At 29.6% G+C, this 20125-nt stretch overlaps 2 protein-coding genes across 6 annotated transcripts in view; both read left to right on the top strand.

Moving 5' to 3' along the window:
• The window catches only part of LOC142327352 (uncharacterized), an 80031-nt gene extending 69807 nt beyond the window's left edge, over positions 1-10224 (top strand). Inside the window, exons 6-8 of the mRNA XM_075370322.1 lie at positions 2631-2876; positions 7803-8056; positions 10046-10224. Of these exons, the coding sequence (XP_075226437.1) occupies positions 2631-2876; positions 7803-8056; positions 10046-10121 (576 nt within the window). The 3' untranslated portion in view covers positions 10122-10224. The remainder of the gene's footprint in view (positions 1-2630; positions 2877-7802; positions 8057-10045) is intronic.
• Positions 10225-13701: 3477 nt separating this feature from the next.
• LOC142327939 (coiled-coil domain-containing protein 149) overlaps positions 13702-20125 on the top strand; it is a 44682-nt gene continuing 38258 nt past the window's right edge. For 4 of the 5 annotated variants that reach the window (XM_075371333.1, XM_075371335.1, XM_075371332.1 and 1 more), the window contains exons 1-2: positions 13702-13843; positions 14182-14343. In XM_075371333.1, the coding sequence (XP_075227448.1) occupies positions 13811-13843; positions 14182-14343 (195 nt within the window). In that variant the 5' untranslated portion in view covers positions 13702-13810. Of the gene's footprint in view, positions 13844-14181; positions 14344-17644; positions 17836-20125 lie in introns of those variants that run through there. The other variant, XM_075371334.1, reaches the window with a different exon arrangement.

Here is a 20125-nt window from a genome sequence, read left to right as displayed (position 1 = left end):
AATATTAACCCAATAGTAACCCTGAATTTAACACTACAATTTTTTCATAAGGGAGATTCAAGTAGATTACTTTGTGCCCTTACTGATCTCATGGAATATTCACAAACTGTACGCGCTATAATACTGATCAAAAGTATCACTTGTGAGATGAAATGGAGATGCTCAAGATATTGTCACATCTGAACCAGTTGAATATTAAATACATTGAAATACATTGATGTAAACAAAATCTTTTGAGATTTTAATTTTTATGTAATGCAGTTTACGCTCTCATAATTTGTAAGTTTTTGAAATATTTTAGAAACTTAGGAAAAAATATTTCAGTTTTGTACTTCATTACAAAACTAATTATTGTTAAGTAAGTATTACTTATTGTTAAGCAATACTTTCTTTTCTTTCTTTTTCTGTTTAGCCTCCAGAACCACCGTAAGGTATTACTTCAGAGGATGATGTGTATGAAAGTAAATGAAGTGTAGTCTTGTACAGTCTCAGGTCAACCATTCCTGAGATGTGTAGTTAATTGAAACCCAACCACCAAAGAACACCGATATCCATGATCTAGTTTTGCAAATTTGTATAAAAGTTAACTGCCTTTACTAGGATTTGAACCTTAGAACTCTCAACTTTGAAATCAGCTGATTTGCGATGACAAGTTCACCACTAGACCAACCCGGTGGGTTAAGTAATACTTAACTACCTAAAACATACCAAACTACAAATATTGATTAATAATATATTTATATATATGGTGTATGCTACCTAATATTACACTTCACTAAATGTGAGATTTGTCCAAATATAACTCATGTTGAGAGAGTTATTTTGTCTACCAGAATAGCTATATTGGTCAGAATGGTAGGAAAGTGTTAACTATTTACTCACCTGTTAGGCAGCTACCATTAAGTAATTATGTTCAAATGTACTGACTAATTTCAATCAAATGTAAAAAACCAAAAAGTGTTTTTCTTATTTATCTAGACACTAAATGCTAAAAAATTTCTCTACCTGCAATTTAATATCTATTTTTCTGATAGACTGGAAACCTTAACAGAAGTATTTGTTCATAAGTAATGAAAATTTTCAGGAGGTAAAGGGATTCATTGATACGTTCTTCTAGACTTGGAGATTTTCTAGATAGCATTTTACAGAAACATTCAAATAATAGCAAAGTTGTTGAAGCTCAATTCACAGCGAATATATGTAATGTATATGCAGTAAGAAATGGATGTTCACGATAATGTAAAAATATTTGAGTTTTGTTTACAGCAAGACAAAGGTTATTAGACAGACTGATTAGTATTTTTGAGGAATGAGCACGAGATTTCTAACAATCTCAATCCTTTCCCAAGGATTTGATAATATTCCTGCATACATTATTAAAGAAAGCATGGAATTCTTATTGGGTCCATTTCTGTTTCTATATAATTTATAACTAAAAGTAAAAATATTTCCTTCAAAATGGAAAAGTTTGCGATAACCTCAATACTTTTGAGTTAGTAAACTCAAGAAATAGTGTTGCCCATTTCTATTAACCCTTTTGGGAAAAGTATTCGAACAATCAATTTATAAAAACATTTTTAACAGTATTAGGTGTCTTAATACTACTTTCCAATATGAATTTATGCCTCTCATTCCACAAAGTTAGAATTGGATGTGTTTTCAGATGATAAGATAACTTTCAAAGGTTATTTGAAGGAGTGTACCTTGAACATCTCCTACAAAAATGCAGTATCAAGACTATTTATTAGCAGTTAGGGAGTGCCACAGGGAGCAACTTGGATCCTCTACTTTTTCTAATATTTAGCAATGAGATTTTCTTCATGTGTAATGAAAAATAAATTAAATATTTACTGTTTTCCAATGACATGAAAATCTACAGATTGGTCAGTTGTTATGAGGATTATAGATCATTGCAGATTGATATTGATAACATAGCTGCATGGAATTTAATTAATAAGTTAGTATAAATAGATGTATATATATATATATATATATATATAGAGAGAGAGAGAGAGAGAGAGAGAGAGAAAGATTTAAGTGCACCCTGTTCTTGAGGCTATTCCAGCAGTGCTTGAGGAATATATTTCAGTCAATTTGTTGCTGATTAGGCGGAAGGTCTTCAGCTTATTTGTTGATAATGTATGACAGTTTTAATAATCAGCTTGACATTTTCCTATTGCAGATATCTAATAAAAAAAAGTTCAAATACCTTATAGCACGTTTTTTACTAATTTGTTGTTTTATGTTCCCAGGTCAAGTTTATGCATTTTAATAATTTTTTTATGCATATGTAGTGTGTTAATAAAATAAATGTTGCCTTAGACAAATAGCATATAATGCAATAGTTGCATTTATAAATAGTTACTTCAAAATTTATAAATGATTTTTAATGTGCTAAGATTTATAGTGGTGGGCCATGGAGACTGATTTTCATTTTTTCTTTTTCACTTTCTTGATAATTTTTTAAATTATTTTAACATAAACTGGACCCATTCTGAGCCAGCTTATTCCAGCTTGATGATAAATGAATTGCTAATTTTAACTAAGTGTAAAATTCTTCAAAGTATAAGTTGCCAAACAATTTTTTTTGTTACTGAATGAGCAATAGTGTTTCATTTTTTATAATTAAGGTTCAAATGGAAGTTGGAGAGATTACAAGATCTCAGCAGATTGCAACAGAAGCTGAAGAGTCATTAGAAGAAGCAACAAATAAGGTGCGTATGTTAAGTTCTGATCTACAAGCTGCTCAAGAAAATGCTGCAGCATCCGCAATGCGTGCACATACCGCACAACTACAACTTGCTGCGCATGATCAACTGATGTTCACTGCACGGCAGCGTGTTGATGCATTATCAGCCCAAATGGTTTCAATACAGGTAATAATTTCATAGTATATAAAAAATGTTAGTATTTGATTTATAAATTTATCTGTTTCATTAACTTAGATAACTTGACACCAAACCATGAGGTTTTCAGCTGCTCCAAAGAATGTGGTCATTATCAAACAAGTATAATCAGGGGAAGGATGCTGTAAATCTGAATATTAAAATAGATTAGATAGTACAAGAACAACTTAGGTGAGGGATCAAGTTACCAGCTGTGAAGTTCAACAGTAAGCAATTCTGCAATTCTTGCAAGTGACTAATAAAGAAGTAGCTTAGAATTTTTGGGATTTTTAATACAAACCACAATTCAGTGGGCAGAGCACTAATAACAAATAGTGATCATAAGTTTTTTATTTGTTAAAAGTTGTATTTATGTTTTGTTTTTTTCTTTAAACTATTTTTCTAAACAAAACAGTATACTAATCATCATAGTCAATAAGTAGAAATTACACAAGGGGAATTCATCAGTAAATTTCACAGTCATGAAATTCTTTGAGTGATGTGAAATGTTTGAATAATAAGATTAGCCTAGATCATTAAAAGAAGAAATGGTTAGAATTGGAAGTTATAAGGTAGGTGAAAGATTTTGTTCAGTAGGAATTATATGGTCAAACAAGAAACATAAATTATGGTAACAATAAACTAAAGTAGAAATACAGAATAATTAATAAAAATGTCACAATAAAAAAATTTGCTTTTTTTTATTACAACAAATTAAAAAAAAAAAAAAAAGTAAAAATAAACACAGAAATGCAGCAGTAGGAATAATCTCAAATAATTACATGAGTTCTAAGAAGTTTACTCACTATTAGAATATTAGTTTAGCCAGCACAGATCCAAAAATCAAGCTACAGCATTTGTGGAGATTCATATGCCTGCAAATGAAGAGTTAAAAAATCTACATGAAGAAATAGAGCTATGAAGAAAGTAGTTGGAAAAATGAAAGAGGAACTAAGCAGTCAATATTTTGCACTATTTATTTTGCTATATAAGCACAAGAAAAAGATGCAGGTGAATGAGCCCATGAGATATAGAAAAGTATTAGATAAATTAAATATTTATGCTGAATTTAGAAAATAAATTATAGAGCATGGATCATATTCAGGAGCATATACGATTCTAACCACAATCTAACTGTTATGAAATGTAGGTTGAATTTTTTTAACAAAGAAATATTTGAAGATAAAATCATAAATACTAGGCCTAGAAATTATTTAAAATTAAATTCAATTGCTTATAAATATATAAATTAAAAAAGGGAGTAAATAAGACAGGAGGGAAAACTGTAGATATCAGGAATCGTGAGAGAGATATATAAGAATTAGTGGATAATATAGAAAGTATACAAATCCTAAATTGATGAAGGCAGAAAACTATAAATGCATTTCAAAATAAAGTTTATAGAAAGTGCAAATTTAAAAGTATCCAGTTAACAGAGATGTAGTGAATTAGAGACAAGTATGATTGCTCAAAAGGTAGATGCAGGAGGAGAAAAATAAGAAAACTTGGAAAATGAAATCAAAATGTATTAGTTTATTTGTCATGAAAAAAAATATTCTTTGCAGAATCATAATTTATGAAACACTTGTTAAAAACAACTGAATTTTATACAATATTGAAGAGTGTTCTTTTCTGCCTTATTTTATGAGTTGCAATTTATTTGATGGAAACCTTCAAACAACACAGACTTTTTTTATGACCCTATTTTTGCTTGTTTTCCTGGAAGAGGAGTTTCAACAATTATCTAACCTTAATTAAAATTATTAATTTTTTTGTTATAGTATGCGAGATGTTCATTAGAACATACATAGACCATTTATGTTCAATAACTTCATTAAGATTCAAATAATTACAGTTTATATATTTTTTAAATAGAATTTTATCTGTTATTTAACTATTTAAAATAATTTTTCCTGTGGTTAGTTTCAAAATAGAAACTGTTTTTTTTAAATTTGTCCTCTCAGTTGACAGGAATATTTTTCCACTGTGTTTTTAACAATACTGTTATGCTATATACAAGAACTAAATGCCAAGCATTTCCACTTAACAAAATTCAATTTGCTGGACAAAAATGAGGTTTGAACAAATGCTCCAGATTCATTTCATAATACAATGAACAGATCCACTTTCAGGAGCGAGGTCTATGTCTTCACCTTCCCATATCACAGAGTCCCTAACACATCATTCCTCTGGTTTGGTCTGCTGCTGGAAGCAAGCTCTTTCAGCAAGGCCTTCACCCTTCACACACAGCTGCATCAGAGAAAAATGAAATGAACATCTAAACTAACAAGAGCTTGATGCCAAAATGCCTATCCTGGTGAAGTTAGCACCTAAGTGGGACTTTAGCCACCCAGGCTGCTATTCTATTTATTAAAACAACAACCCCTTCAGCAACTTTCTGCAGAGCCTGAAACTTAAGCCAGTAACTACAGTGGATTCCGGTTAATAGGACCACCGATTATTCAGGGCAGCCATTTAATTGGTGCATTTCTGTTGAAACATATTGGCATAATTCATGTAAAATTAGACCGGTTTAATGGTCCAAAATGCCATTTATAAGGCCTACTAGCTCATTCGTTTCTTTCTTTTACTAATAAAATATTACAATTTTATTAGTGATTTAAATGGCTTCTCTGTTGTTGAATGTTATATTGAGAGAGGTAACTTTTTTCTATCACTGGTCTGCACAGTACATAGTGTGTGTCGACACAGATCACATATGCCCTTATGATGAAACAAATGTTTTTATTTTCTTCATTGCAAGTCAGTTGTTCATTGTGTATGGTGCTGTAGTTATTGTTTTTCCCATAATTATTTTTAATCACTTTTGCTTATCTTTTTACTTTCGTTGATCATTTAATTTTTTTAATCACTTTTATCTTTTTACTTTGAAGTGTTAGTTAAGTTAAAAATTGGTATTCATGATTTATCCAATTTGTCACCATGCTGCGAAAGACATGACATTGGCAAAAAGAATTACTTTGCAAAACAAAATAAAAAGTTATCCACCAAACACTGGTCAGTGTAAACTAGCAGACTACTGGTAGCATCAACACCTAAAATAGCTCGGATTTTACAGCAAGAAGAAACTCTTCGCAGTGAATGGTCTAACAAACGTGAAAGAGAAGGAACTTCTCAGAAAAGAAGACATGAAGGAAAGGACCTGCTCATTGAGAAAGCTTTAAATGAATGGTCTTCTATCATTACTAGTCGAGGAGTAAGTGTCAGTGGTCCTATGCTAAAACAAAAAGCAGAAGAGCTTGTAAAAATATTGGGACACTGTGATTTCAAAGCAACAGATGATTGGTTGTCGAATTGGAAATGGAGACGTGGAATAAAAGTTTAAAAAAAGCTCGCCTATAAAAGGTCAAAAGGATCGAGATCAAGAGACCTTGCAGGCCATGCTACTGCACCTCCTTGACCAATTATCTGTTTGAATATGCCTCATTTAGGTGACCTCAAACTTATAATCTGTAATGTGCCAGAGCCCCATCCAGCATGAAGCACATTTTGTTGCATATGTTTAGTGGCAAAATCTCTGGGTGAAAGAGGAAGATCATTCATAAAGAAATGTAAATATATTTCATCATTGAGCATTTCAGGTAAAAAAACAGAAAAGTGGTTACCCAGAACACCAACCCATACTTATACAGAAAACTGATCTTTATGGCTGTTCTCTGAAATGGCATAAGATTTATCAACTGATCACATGTGTATGTTGTAGATTATTAAGAATGACTGATCTTATAAATTTGGCTTCATTGGTAAAGAAATTATCATTTAAAAAATTTGGATTAGTACATTTTCGGATGAGTCATTGACATAGCCGAACATGGTGACTATAATCTCGAGGAAAAATAGCTTGTAATTTCTGATAGTAGGCATGGCTGCTCTTATAAAACCTTCCAAACTGTTGCATTATTGAAACTGAACTCCAAGGCCAGCTCTCTAGTACTTTTTTCGGGGATGGTTACGTATTTCATCTAAGACAGCCTCCTAAAATTTGGTTGTACCAATTGAGCTTGTTCATCCTTATATACCATGTTTTTCCAAGTTTTAAGCATACTGTTTCTCTGAGCCATCTATGAATGGATGAAAACATTGTATGAGATGGACGCCTGTTGCAGGAACAGGCAAGTTGAAATGTACAAGACTGTAAATTAAATGCATATCAGATACTTCTAAGAAAGTATAAATATGATTCACATTTCCTGCCATAGTGACTAAGATAATGGTAAAAAAAAATAATAATAATAAAAAACTCAGACAGCACAGATCAATGTATTTACTTGTATTTTTATGTAATTAATTTATATGTATTTTCACATGTATTTTTATACAAATAAAATTAAAATAATACAATTAATTTTCACATGTATTTTTTATACTAGTTAACTTCTACATACCCCTTAGCAATAAATAAAATTTCACTTTAATACGAATAACCATTACTGAGAAATAAATTTTTATGTTACAAATACAAAACAGTGGATAGCCGGTAAACTAAGCATTTCTGGACATATGTTGATGTAAATAATTTTTCTTTATTTCTGTGTGGAGGACCATCCCTTGAATTCTTGATTTCTAGTTTATTGTAAACACCTGCGCACGCGCGCGTGTGTGTGTGTGTGTAAATATATAATCAAAGGATTACTTTGAAGAGGTTTTAAAGAGAAAAAAATGAAAATCTCTTTTTAAAGAGATTTAACTAGCTTATTTGTCATCACTCATATTTTTGTTGAGAATAATAACAGTCAGCATTATTTACTATTTGATATACATAACTAATTAGCATGTGTTGGCTGAATGAGATTGTTTATTACCTTATTTATTCTTTATTTATTTTAATTTTGTTATAGTAATAAATGAAAAAAACTTGTATTATTAATGTTTTTCTTTTTCCTTATTTTTATAAAGGCAGAATTAGCAAGTCTTCAAAACTCATTTACTCTGAATGAATCATTACAACACCTTGAACAACAAGGTCGATTAAACAGTATGTATCAGTTTCAACCAGGTCTCAATGGAAACAGTAATCCAGATTCAGTAGCAGCAGCTGCTGTAGCAGCATCAGCAGGTCTTTTTGCTGTACCACCTGGTCATGAACAACAGCAACTTAATTCATATCAAATGTACAAAAAAGCTGAACAACAATCATCTCCTGAGAAAAAGTAATGAATGTAACATGTTACATATTATAATTGCAATTTTTAATATCGCAAAATTACAAAAATAAATAACACAATTTCACAATAATGTATCATGAAAATAATCAATTACTATTAATAATGGTAAATGATTCTTAATGATTGGTGGCAAAAATAATAATAATAAAAAAATATTAAGTAAATGAAACAATTTTATTTTTGAATTTATTTATGAAAAATTTTTTTTTTTAATTTTATGAATGAATTTATTTTTTAAAAAAATTACAACATAGGAATTTTGGTTTGGAAAATTTATATCAGAAAATATATTTTTCCACGCATGGCTGAAGAAGATGTTCATAGTTAGAAGTAGTTGTAGAATGAATTCTGATTATATCATTATGTACCTTTAAGTATAAAACTGAATCTCCCATGTTTCTTTACTGGTACAGTTTTGCTGTTAATCTGAAATTATTGATAAACACTTAGACTTTGTTTTTTTTTTAATTTTGTTAAGCAAACAACAAGATCTTTGAAATCAATACAAACCAATATATATGGTAGTATACTGAGAATCCAGTATTTTAATAGTAGCAAAATTAGAAGTAATGAATACAATTTTGTTAAGGAAAAATAGTTTAGTTAACTGGATTTAGTATTATTAATTTTAATAACCCACCGGGTTGGTCTAGTGGTGAATGCGTCTTCCAAATCAGCTGATTTGGAAGTCGAGAGTTCCAGCGTTCAAGTCCCTGTAAAGCTAGTTATTTTTACACGGATTTGAATACTAGATCGTGGATACCGGTGTTCTTTGGTGGTTGGGTTTCAATTAACCACACATCTCAGGTATGGTCGAACTGAGAATGTACAAGACTACACTTCATTTACACTCATACATATCATCCTCATTCATCCTCTGAAGTATTATCTGAACGGTAGTTACCAGAGGCTAAACAGGAAGAAAAAAAAGTTTTATTAATTTGAATAACTACAAACAATTTACTGCTCACTTCAACTATAAATTTGGATGGTTTATACAGTTCTGTATACACAGATTTAAATGTACACCAATTTAACCTGCCTGCATACTTGTGAACTCTCGACTTCGAAATCAGCTAATTTTGAAGTTTAGAGTTCTAAGTTTATATATATATATATATATATATATACATTGATGGAATATTATTAATTAAGCTTTATTTGCTCCAATAAGTTTTAACACAAATTTCTTCCTTTTACACTAACATTATTCCAGAAAAAATGTTGTAGTCAACCTTGACTTGATGAAAATTTTCTGTATTCCTTTTTTATTTCTGAAGCTATTTTTCCCCATTTCTGTGATTACACTGTAATACTAACTTCAAGTTCAGGAGGCTGTACCCTTTTCTTCTGAACAAACATAATTTTTTTATAGCAATAAGCACTTATTTACTTTTCTTCTTATTTATGGAATTTGTGGAGATATCAAATGGTTTTTCTGCTGTTTCGTATTACCAACACAGATTGTGTTGCAAAAATATTATTATTAAAAAATAATATGATTCAAATCTACAATTTTCTTTATAGAAGTTTATCAAAAGATTCTGGATGTTAAATGTTACAGTTTTCTTTATAAAAGATACCTTTTTCTGCAGAACTGAGTGAAAATCTTTGATTGTTTTTACAATAAAAAAAGGTTATTTGGTAAGTATTACAGTTAATAAAAAATGCAAGGATATATAGCCTCTTTTTTCCTATTGATATTTTAATAATAATGTTAACAGGGGAAAGACAAATTTATATACAATTATATCAAGTGAATATTTTTTATATAATAGAAAATTTATATATAATAATAAAATAATCTATAAGTTAAGCAAAGGTCAATAATAAGATAACAATAATAACAAGTATTAGTTCTATACAACAATATTAACGATACACCCCGCCAAATATATCTACTCTTCCCGTCAACCAATAGAATGGCAGGAAACAAGATTTTTTTTATGGTTACTTGTATTTTTTTTTTCCAAGATACAGCTCTCTGCCTGGCAACCTAATAATGGGCAAGGCAATGGACTCAATTCAGAATCGCAAGTTATGGAACTGAAGGTCCAAAAACAGGGCACGTAGCTAACATCGGAAGTGGATAAAGATCGTAATATTATAATATATTTGGCAGGCTGATTTTTCATTTTATAAATTTTTAAAATTGTATGAGTTAAAATTAAAAAAAATTACGAATGTGAAAAATGTTTTGCCTATTTATTTCTTAAATAACATTGCTAATTTTTGAACTTTTTAATGAAATCTTTGGCTAAGTAATTGTGAATGGTAATGAGTGGCTACTCATCACCATTCATTGAGTAGAGGTGCAGTAACTGCAGGAAGGACTGCATTCAAACCTGAAAGAGATCTGAACAAGGATACACATTAGGTTTGTCTAAACATTTGCTATGTTTCTGCACATGTGGTGGGTTGATAAAAATATTAATTCAAAATTTATTCCCAAATTGTAGAATTACTGAGGATGGTTACAAATATAACTGAAAACATTTTAAAGATTAAAGAAATGTTTTATTGTAAAATATTGTTAATTTTGTTATTACTAAGCCTTAAATGTTAAGCTGATTATTAGGTTTCACGATTATTAATCCACTTTGCATGTATATGTGTGTGCATGTAGATAGGTGTATTGTTTTTTTTTAACAATATTTCATATGGAAATTGTCAACTTGGCCTTACTCCTACTCAATAGGAAGAAAAAAAATTGATAAAACATACTGGAAAAAAGACATTGATATAAAAAGAAACATTTAAAAAACTGCACATGAAATTAAACAAAAATACGTTCACAATAACAAAAACATTTATCTACCAGGGAAAATCTTTTAGGTCAAATACCTGAATACAAACAAAAAAATAACTTTTAGATGTGACCTTTTATCAAGGGTAAAGTGCTGCTACCACGCATTGATAAAAAGTTACACTACATTACAATTTTGGTTTGGTTTGTAATAAGCCAGTTTTTTTCAATTTTACTATCGTCTAATAGACTATGAATACATAGTGTTATGCATTTTATTTTTTTATAGCCAAGAGAAAGTGTGTGGTAGATCCTTAACAGAAATTTGTAAAAATTACCCTGCCCTTCCGCAAAAAAAAAAAATATTTTTAGTCAATTAAGTTATGCAATGCTCAAGATTTTGATCACAGGCAGTAATTAAAAATTACACTGATAAACATAATTATTGTTTCTTAACATGCGATACATGATTTTAAACTGTTTTTTGATGCTGAAAACAAATGTGAACTCAGATTCTTTCAATCACCCACCATTTTTGAAAAATGTTTAAATTTTAATTAAAGGATTTTTCATGTATAGTTAGCATTTTAAGCTCCTATATTGTATATTCAGCTCATTTTTTATTGTTTGACAAAGAATTATATCATAGTTACATATTATGACATATCTAATCCTGAAGAGTGAACCTTCATGGACAAGAGTAATCATGTCTGTGCAGGTCAAAATATGTAGCTGAAAACACAGCTGTGTTGTTTGTACTAAGCACTGAATTTAGGAATGAATTAATTTTATTTAGTCTTATTGCTGTCTCAAGTTTGTTAACAATCCAGTGTCATAATGCCTTGAAATTGTATAAACGTTGTGGATGCCTTTTGTTATGTATGTGGTGAGTTTGCTGTAAAATCAAACAGAAAAAACATTACACCTTTAATTAAAAAACCATATCATCTGTACTTTGTGTAAAACTGATGATCAGGATAAGATGTGGGCTCCTCATACAGTATGCACTAATTGTTCTGTATATTTAAGAGGATGGCTGAAAGGTTTATGAAAGGCTTTGCAATTTTGTGTACCTATGATTTGACATGAACCAAAGGATCATGTAAGTTAACCATTGTTACTTTTAACAAGTGTGTCTGGAATTTCTAAAAAATCTAAAGATACTGTAAAATATGCTTCACTGCAATCTGCAATCAGGCCTGTACCTCACAGTGAAATTGTTTCAGTTCCTGAGCCACCTGTGAATGTATTTTTCGAAAGCAGCGATGAAAAATCAGCCAGTACTGAAGAACACAACAATGATTTTGATTTTGAATTATCTTCCAATAAGCCACAAGGTGAATTAAATGACTTGGTTATGGATTTAAATTTATCAAAAAATCAAGCTGACTGTTAGGATCAAGATTGCAATTTACTTCAAAATAATACACTAATTTTGGGCTTTCGAAGCCAACAAAAAGAACTTTCTCAGTACTTTATTGATGAAAATAATTTGGTCTATTGCACATTGATGAGTCTTTTGATGAATTATGTTGCACTTAGGTCAAGTTCATAAACCTGAGGACTGGCGTCTTTTCATAGATTTGTCCAAGTATAGTTTAAAAGTGGTTCTACTACACAACAGTAATAAATATCCTTCCATACCAATCACTTATGGTATTAATTTGAAAGAGACATACAATGTGATGAAAGATGTTCTTGAAAAAATAAATTATAGAAAACATAGCTGGATCATATGTGGTGATATGAAATTTATAGCTATTTTGTTAGACTGTACTAAGTACATGTGTTTTCTTTGCAAATGGGATAGTCAAGCTAGGGATAAACATTATGTTGCCAAAAAGTGTAAGAAACACGACAACTTAACTACAAATGGGAAAAATATTATTCATGAGCCGTTAGTTACACCCAAAAAAATATTTTTACCCCCTCACCATATTAAGCTAGGACTAATGAAAAATTTTGTAAAAGCAATGATTAAGGATAGTCCCGGATTTTCGTACATCAGGCAGAAATTTCCGAATGCAAATGAAGGAGAAATTAAAGAGGGAATATTTGTTGGTCCTCAGATAAGAGAGTTTGTCAAAGATGGTGTATTTACTCATTGTTAGATAATGTAGAAGGTGCAGCTTGGGCTTTATTTTAAGACGTTTGCAAAACTTTTCTCGGTAAACAAAAATCCGACAATTACCACGATCTTGTTAATCAAAGTCTTACTTCATACAGAGCAGTGGGATGTAATATATCTTTAAAAATGCATTATTCCGCTCACATCTGGATTTTTCTCGGAAAACCTCAGAGACGTACGTGACAAACACGGTGAACGTGTTTGACTTTCCACCAAGACACTTTGGTGATGGAAAGCTGCTATAAATGAAACGCAATCCTAACATGTTATCTTATTACTGTTGGACATTAATTCGGGATGTGCCCGAGGATATTTGTAAGAGAAATCATCAGCGAAATCAACACAGGTATGGCCATGGGAAATTATAAATTTTACAGATTTTAACTATATTTCCCTTCATTTTTTTTTAAGCGTAATTTATTTAAATTTAAGGGTGATAGAAAAATTGTATTTACTGATCTGTAATGTACGCAAAAAAGTAATTCAAAAAATGGTATCACACTTAGAGAAACATTAAAAAGTTTTTTTTTTATCTATCAGCGTTATCGGATTCATAGTCAACGACCATTTTTCATTATATTCTAGGATTTGTGAAATAACATTAAATTAAGCTTTTATTGCTGTAATACCCTTTGGGAAATATATTATTTTATTTAAATGTTGAATATTTTAAACATCTAAACATGAAACACAGTTGCAATATTGTTAATATTTTTTTTTACATTGGCTACACTGCTTTTGGTTTGTTATGCTATAACAGTTTTCTGTTGTCTGCTGGTTAATTCGTGAGTATAAATGTGATCGGTAGATTTTTTTTTTAACAAAATTTAGTTAAAATTTTAATCCAGTTTATAATCGAACAGTCATGGATCAGTATTCTGATAATTATATTTCTGAGGTAAGTGTGTGAAAACAATAATTTAATACAGTATAAAATTTTATAAAGTGGAATTGCGGTTATCAATGACACATAATCTTATCAGTTTATTTATACTCTTTTATTAAATAAATTTGTTTTTAGATCAATAGCACTCGAATAATGGAATCTTTTATTAAAATAAATGTACTTGCTGATTGGTTATGTAATTAGTTTTATTAGATTAATTTTCTGTAACATATTTATAAGATGCAAATGTGTACAAAATTAATAAGTCATATTATTTACGTAATATGTATATTAAATTAATTATTAACAGTAGGTCTTTCAATATCTGTTAAAAACCTGAATAAATTTAGAATTCTGCTCTTCGACGTAAACTGCAAAGCAAGGCAGAAGCACTTCTAATACTAAGTCAGCAGCTGGAGCAGTGTAGAGTTGAACGAGATCAGTTCAAAATGATGGCAGAACAAGTGCAAGATAGATATATGAAACTAAAGAAGATGTCACCTGATATTTTGGTAAGTTTGGCAAGATGTTCATAAAATATTATTGAGTTTAAAATATTTCTGATTTAACTTTAATTACTTATTAATCTTAACTCAACTTATTTATCTTTTAAAATTATATTCAATTTCAGTAGATATTAAATGTAGTTACAGTTAATTGCTGAGATTATATTGTAAGTTTGGTTTAAAAGTTAAACATATTTTCCCTTCAGTTGTAGCAAACATCTTGACTGTTAGTCAAGAAGTTTAATAATTACACAGTCACACTGTTGCTTCATTCATTTTGTAGACATATATATTCCATATGAACTATAGTTGATTCCAGAGCACAAATTTAATTGTGATATTGAAATAAAATATGTATGAACTTTGCAAATTCAATAATATCTAAATTAATTTTAGTAAAATTATAAAACTAAGTTTATGGCATTAATATTAGTAAAAATCTAAATGGAAATCATACTGATCTGTCTGGAACTTATCAAAGCTTCTGTTAATCCATATTTTCAGCTCTCTGCTGCGTTTCATAACATTCTATTCATAATAAAATTGTCCTCAGAATATGCATGACCTGCATTTAGCATAGTTCAGTATTTTCTGAAAGTTCAAGTACTGGTAAGGTGATGCCATTTTATTAGCAAAGAACATTATTGGCAACTAGAAATCTTCTTAAAAACCTTCCTGATATTATTTTTTAATGTAGTCTAATAGAACTACTTTTTATTTTTTCATATGGCTTGTTTAACTGTTATTTATTATTTAATTCATGATAGCTATTCACTTTTCTTTATTTAAAAATATTTTGTTAAGTTCTTTACTTCCATTTATTTTATTATTTTGATATTTTAACTTTTTACCTTTTTTATCCAAGGAAAATCACAATATTTGATGCTGTAGAGCCACATACAGATTTCTTAACTTCAATGCTGCTGATTAAGTTGTTATAAATTTCTAGCAAATTACTATAAAACTTAATAGTAGGTTGTCATTTAACTAAAATTTGTTCATAGTATTATTTGCATGGTCACATTTATAAATATTATCTCCATTTCACCATGATATTTTTATATTTACGCCAATCAGATTCAGCTAGTCTCATTTCTTGTGGATGAGATCAAAACATAGGATTTTATCATTAGGAAAACTCAGAGACCTATGATGTCTGGGTTTTGCTCCTCCAGACTTTGATATTTTTGTATTAGTCCTCATTTATAGACTACAGAGTGGCGTAGAACCTGAATTTCTAGATTAAATAGCCAGCTGAAACAAGTGTCTATATAGTCAAGGTTTATTTTCACTTTCTTTGTATGAGATTATTCATTCTGACTGACAGAATAGTCTAGAAGAATGCTTTGTAAAATATCTGTGTCACCATTCATAGAGATATAGAATAAAGTGGAATTTATTGTTTATAGACTTAGAATACAAATATGGATTTTGACTGCACAATTTTTATGTATAAGTACAAAAATGTTAGATATAAAATATTTGAGGCCATTCAATAATTTGGAAATGTAAGGGCACACAGTAATCATTTTATTCCAGTAAAAAATAAACAGCACAGCATAGACATGCATTCACAGACATGTGGTAAGCAGATCTTCAGTCAGCTCAGTATGTCCGCACTGAGCTATGTTGTATGTTGTTATGACCATGTACATTTGCTGCCAGGATCTCCATCAACAAGATGAACCAAACTTCATACCAAGAGTCTTTATTTACGATCCAGAAATTAAAATGAGTCATCACAGTGGAAGAACTTGCACTTTCCAAGACCAAAGAAAGCAAGGCAGGTTAGGAATTCAAAGAAGGTAATCAAGACCAAGAACATGCTTATAATTTTATTTAAATTTGTTGTGCTACATGAATTTGGACCTAAGGGTTAGACTGTCAATGTTGAGTTATATAGTAACATGCTGACATGTCTGAGGAATGATGTTTGAACTGTCATTTGAGTCAATTGGGTGCTCTACAATAACAATGCTTTCATCCTCATTTTTAACAAAATACATGAGTTTTCAGCTGCAAGTTGATTATTACTAACACCCCACTTGTTCATATTTTCTTCTTCCTCTTCCTAAAGTTAAAACTCAAGTAGAAGAGTTTAACACTTGATAACAGACTTATTGTGAGTCTGTGATTGATACACTTGATATTTTTTAAACTTTATATATTTCTCACTATCATCTGATTTTTTTTTTTTTTATTAAATGGGAGATAATTCTTTTCTGTAAACTTTATGTTATGCATACATAACATAAATCCATTTATTAGATTCCAGAGATTTATCATTTCTTTCAAAAAAAAAACCTTGTGGTAAAAATCTTCACTCCACTTCAGTACTCAACATAGATAAATCTTAAAGTGGCACATTTATACTTTCAGATAGTGAAAAATTACCTTGTACTTTATAAAAAAGAGAAAGGATTAAAATATTCAGCATGCCAATAGCTGTTTGTTAAGAAAAAAATGGAAAAAAGAAAACTAATCATACACTTGTCAGTGTAAGAAAAAAAACAAGCTGTGTGCTACAGAAGGTGAAAAAGCACCTTAGTTTTCCATTCATTATTTAACATATTGATTTAGTATCATATTTGCTCATGATATTTGATATCTATCTTTTAATTGTTGAGGGCAACAGAAGACCTGTAACTTGATCCTCTTGAACAAATATTATTAAATTTATTTTCCTTTTTTGGGTGAGAGATTGCACTCCATCAATTATTCCAACAATACATGATAATATCTTAAAAGATGTATTCAAAAATCATATTGTTGTCACCTAGGTGTTCTACTTTGTTACAAGTTCAATTTAATTTTTTTTTTTGTAATTTAACTCTTATCAAAGTTTACACATTACTGAATTTACATTTATTTACACTACAGTCTGATTTACCAATTACAATTATGTTTTCTTTGTCGTAGAAGAGAATAAATTTTTTATAGTGTGTGAAAAAAAATATCAGTGTTTACTGGTATTCAAACCAGTTATAGAAAACCAATAGTTATAGAATAGACTTTAAATCAAATCTTTTATATGTAATATTCAGTAAAATTGTAATTTTTTTTAGATAACAAAATTATGTGAGAATAGATTAAAAGAAATTAAAATTAAAGATGTTAAATATATATGTTAAATATCTATATGTTAAATATAGATTTGTATAAAATAGTAAACAAGAATAAATATTCTTTAATTGTTTTTGTTATTTGTGATTGCTGATATGACAGTTGAAACCAACTGAGCTAACAAATTCTACACCTGTGGGTTATAATTTTAGTTTTCTTAATGAGTAACTTGTCATTTAAAATCTTGATGTTACTCATTTTTCATTGACAAAGAACAAAGTTATTGAAAACATTTTTTAGTTGTTTGCAGTTATATTTAAATTTTTTTTAAATTTACTTATTGATACTTGAAAATGGTTCTTCTGTTTCCGGATCGATGTATGCCAGCATGGATTTGATTTAATTACATCAAGATCACATATGATTGCACAAATTGTATTCAAATTTTATGTCTATAATTAAAAAATTCATTTCATTGTATTCTTTAAGAATTAAAGCATTAGATAAAATGTTGAACTAATTAGTGATTTTTTTTTTTTTAGTAGACTATTTCATTAATCTCCATTAAATTTAACATTATAAGTCTTATTAAGTAACAGATAATTATTTATCAGTTGTTGACTTTCTTGTACATAAATAGCTAATAAAATGGGCTAGTATTTAATTTTGATGTTTATCAGGTATTTCATTTATACACAAATATAGTGGAATGTTTATATATATATATTTACATACACACATAATTTTCACATATTGAATTATTTATCTTTGTATTATCTAAAAAGAATAAGCTCCTATTTAATTTTGACCTTATTCAAAATTATCAAGATAATGTAAATTTTTTTCATTTCTTAATAATTTTCTGTTAAGCAAACTTTAATCTACTAAACAACTTAAAAATATAGTTATATATTTGATTTAAATATTTTTTTTTACCTGGCTGTTCCTAAAGGAGGACAGTATCTTAAGCTGATTAATTTGTTTGTGTGTTCTGTCCATTTGACTGACCAATTTTTAACAAATATATTTCGGATGATTTCTGTCATTCAGTTGCTTAACTAACACTGGGTATATGGCAGTTTGAAGAAAACAAAAATGTTTGGTTTTATTTCAAATATGCCTTAAGGTTTTTAAATCCCTTAAAATGCCTTAAAAGTCAGCAATATATAGAATACAACTGCAAAAATTAACTTATTGTTCAGTAAAGCATTTTGGATCCCAGTTGACCCTTTTAACCAATGATCTTATCAAAATTATGCAGTATTAAAGTATAATTTGTAAAAAACAATAATCAAAATTTTTAATAAAAAAATTGGGTCTCATTTGACTTTCCTTGAAAAACAAATAAAATATCAGAAATTACAAAAAAATTTAAAAAAAATTTAAATCCTAAGTCAGGTCCCATGGAACCCTCATTTAAAAAAGTTATCATGCTTTGTACTAAGGAGGGTTGGGAAACATTGACATTTGCAAACCCAAACTTGCAACACTCAAAGTTTTGGCTGATCACTATACTTTTCCTTTACAGTGTTGTTGCTTCAAAAGCAATAGAGCTCTAGCCGGAAAATAAAATTAATGATATACATTATCTTCTAGGAAAAAATTTAATTTAAATTCCCTTTTTTATTAATCTACAAAGAAAATTAAAGATATTATACATTTACGAGGGTAAGTCAATTATTATCCACAATGTATTTATAAATTTTATTGCAATACAGATAGGAAACTTACATGTACATAATTTTTCAACATAGTTCCCTTGCATTTCAACGCACTTGGTCCATCATTGCACAAGCTTCCTGATACCCTCATAAAAGAAGTTTTTCGATTCAGCTGCAAGCCAGGAATGCACTGCTTCTTTCACTGTTTAGTCCGAGGTAAATCAACAACCCCTTAATGCTCCTTTGAGTGGACCAAACAAGTGGTAGTCAGAAGGGGCAAGATCAGGACTATATGGAGGATGAGCCGGTACTTCAAAGTTGAGTTTCTGAAGCGTTTCAGCAGTATGTGGACGGGCATTGTCGTGCAACAACTCAACACCTTTCGACAGCAGTCCTTGGCATTTGCTTCGGATTGCAGGCTTCAGCTTGGCAGTAAGCATCTCACTGTAATCTGCAATGTTTATTGTCATGCCCCTTAATTGTCATTTCCTTATAATGTTTATAAGGTTGTTTATAAATGAAAATTTATGTCGATTTCTTGAACAATTAGTGAGCTTGTGAATGGCAATTTATGTTAATATTACTTCTGTCATTCATGTTTTCATACAATAAATGGTAATAGTATGCACAGTTCAATTTGACTAGGTTTTAGAACTTTTGAGACTCACATTCTAACTAAGGAACTAGGAATCACAAAGATATTGTCATATTATATGAGAAGTGTTGTTTTCTGCAATTGTGATGTGTTTTGTGGACCAGTTAATTCTAAGCTTGTTGGTATAGTTCTTAGGCCATCTGTTACTGTTGGTACTACCTTGGCCTTCTTTTTCCGTAGTTGTTGGATTTCAATTTGTAAGTCCTTGCATCATGTTATTTTTTCAAGTTCTTTTTTGTGGAGTCTACGGTTACCAGGACTAGCGATAGCTATTAGCCAAACATGATCTTTTTCCACTACTGTGATGTATAATGTGTTTTGCCAAATGACAGTCTTTGAATTCCAAAGTCCCAGAGGATTTTCAAATGGTTAATTTTTTATTATTATTATTATTTTTTTTTTAATTGCA

Source organism: Lycorma delicatula, chromosome 7 (genome assembly GCF_047948215.1).
Source record: "Lycorma delicatula isolate Av1 chromosome 7, ASM4794821v1, whole genome shotgun sequence".
Lineage (NCBI taxonomy): Eukaryota > Metazoa > Arthropoda > Insecta > Hemiptera > Fulgoridae > Lycorma > Lycorma delicatula.
This window is presented reverse-complemented; position numbering and strand designations above follow the sequence as displayed.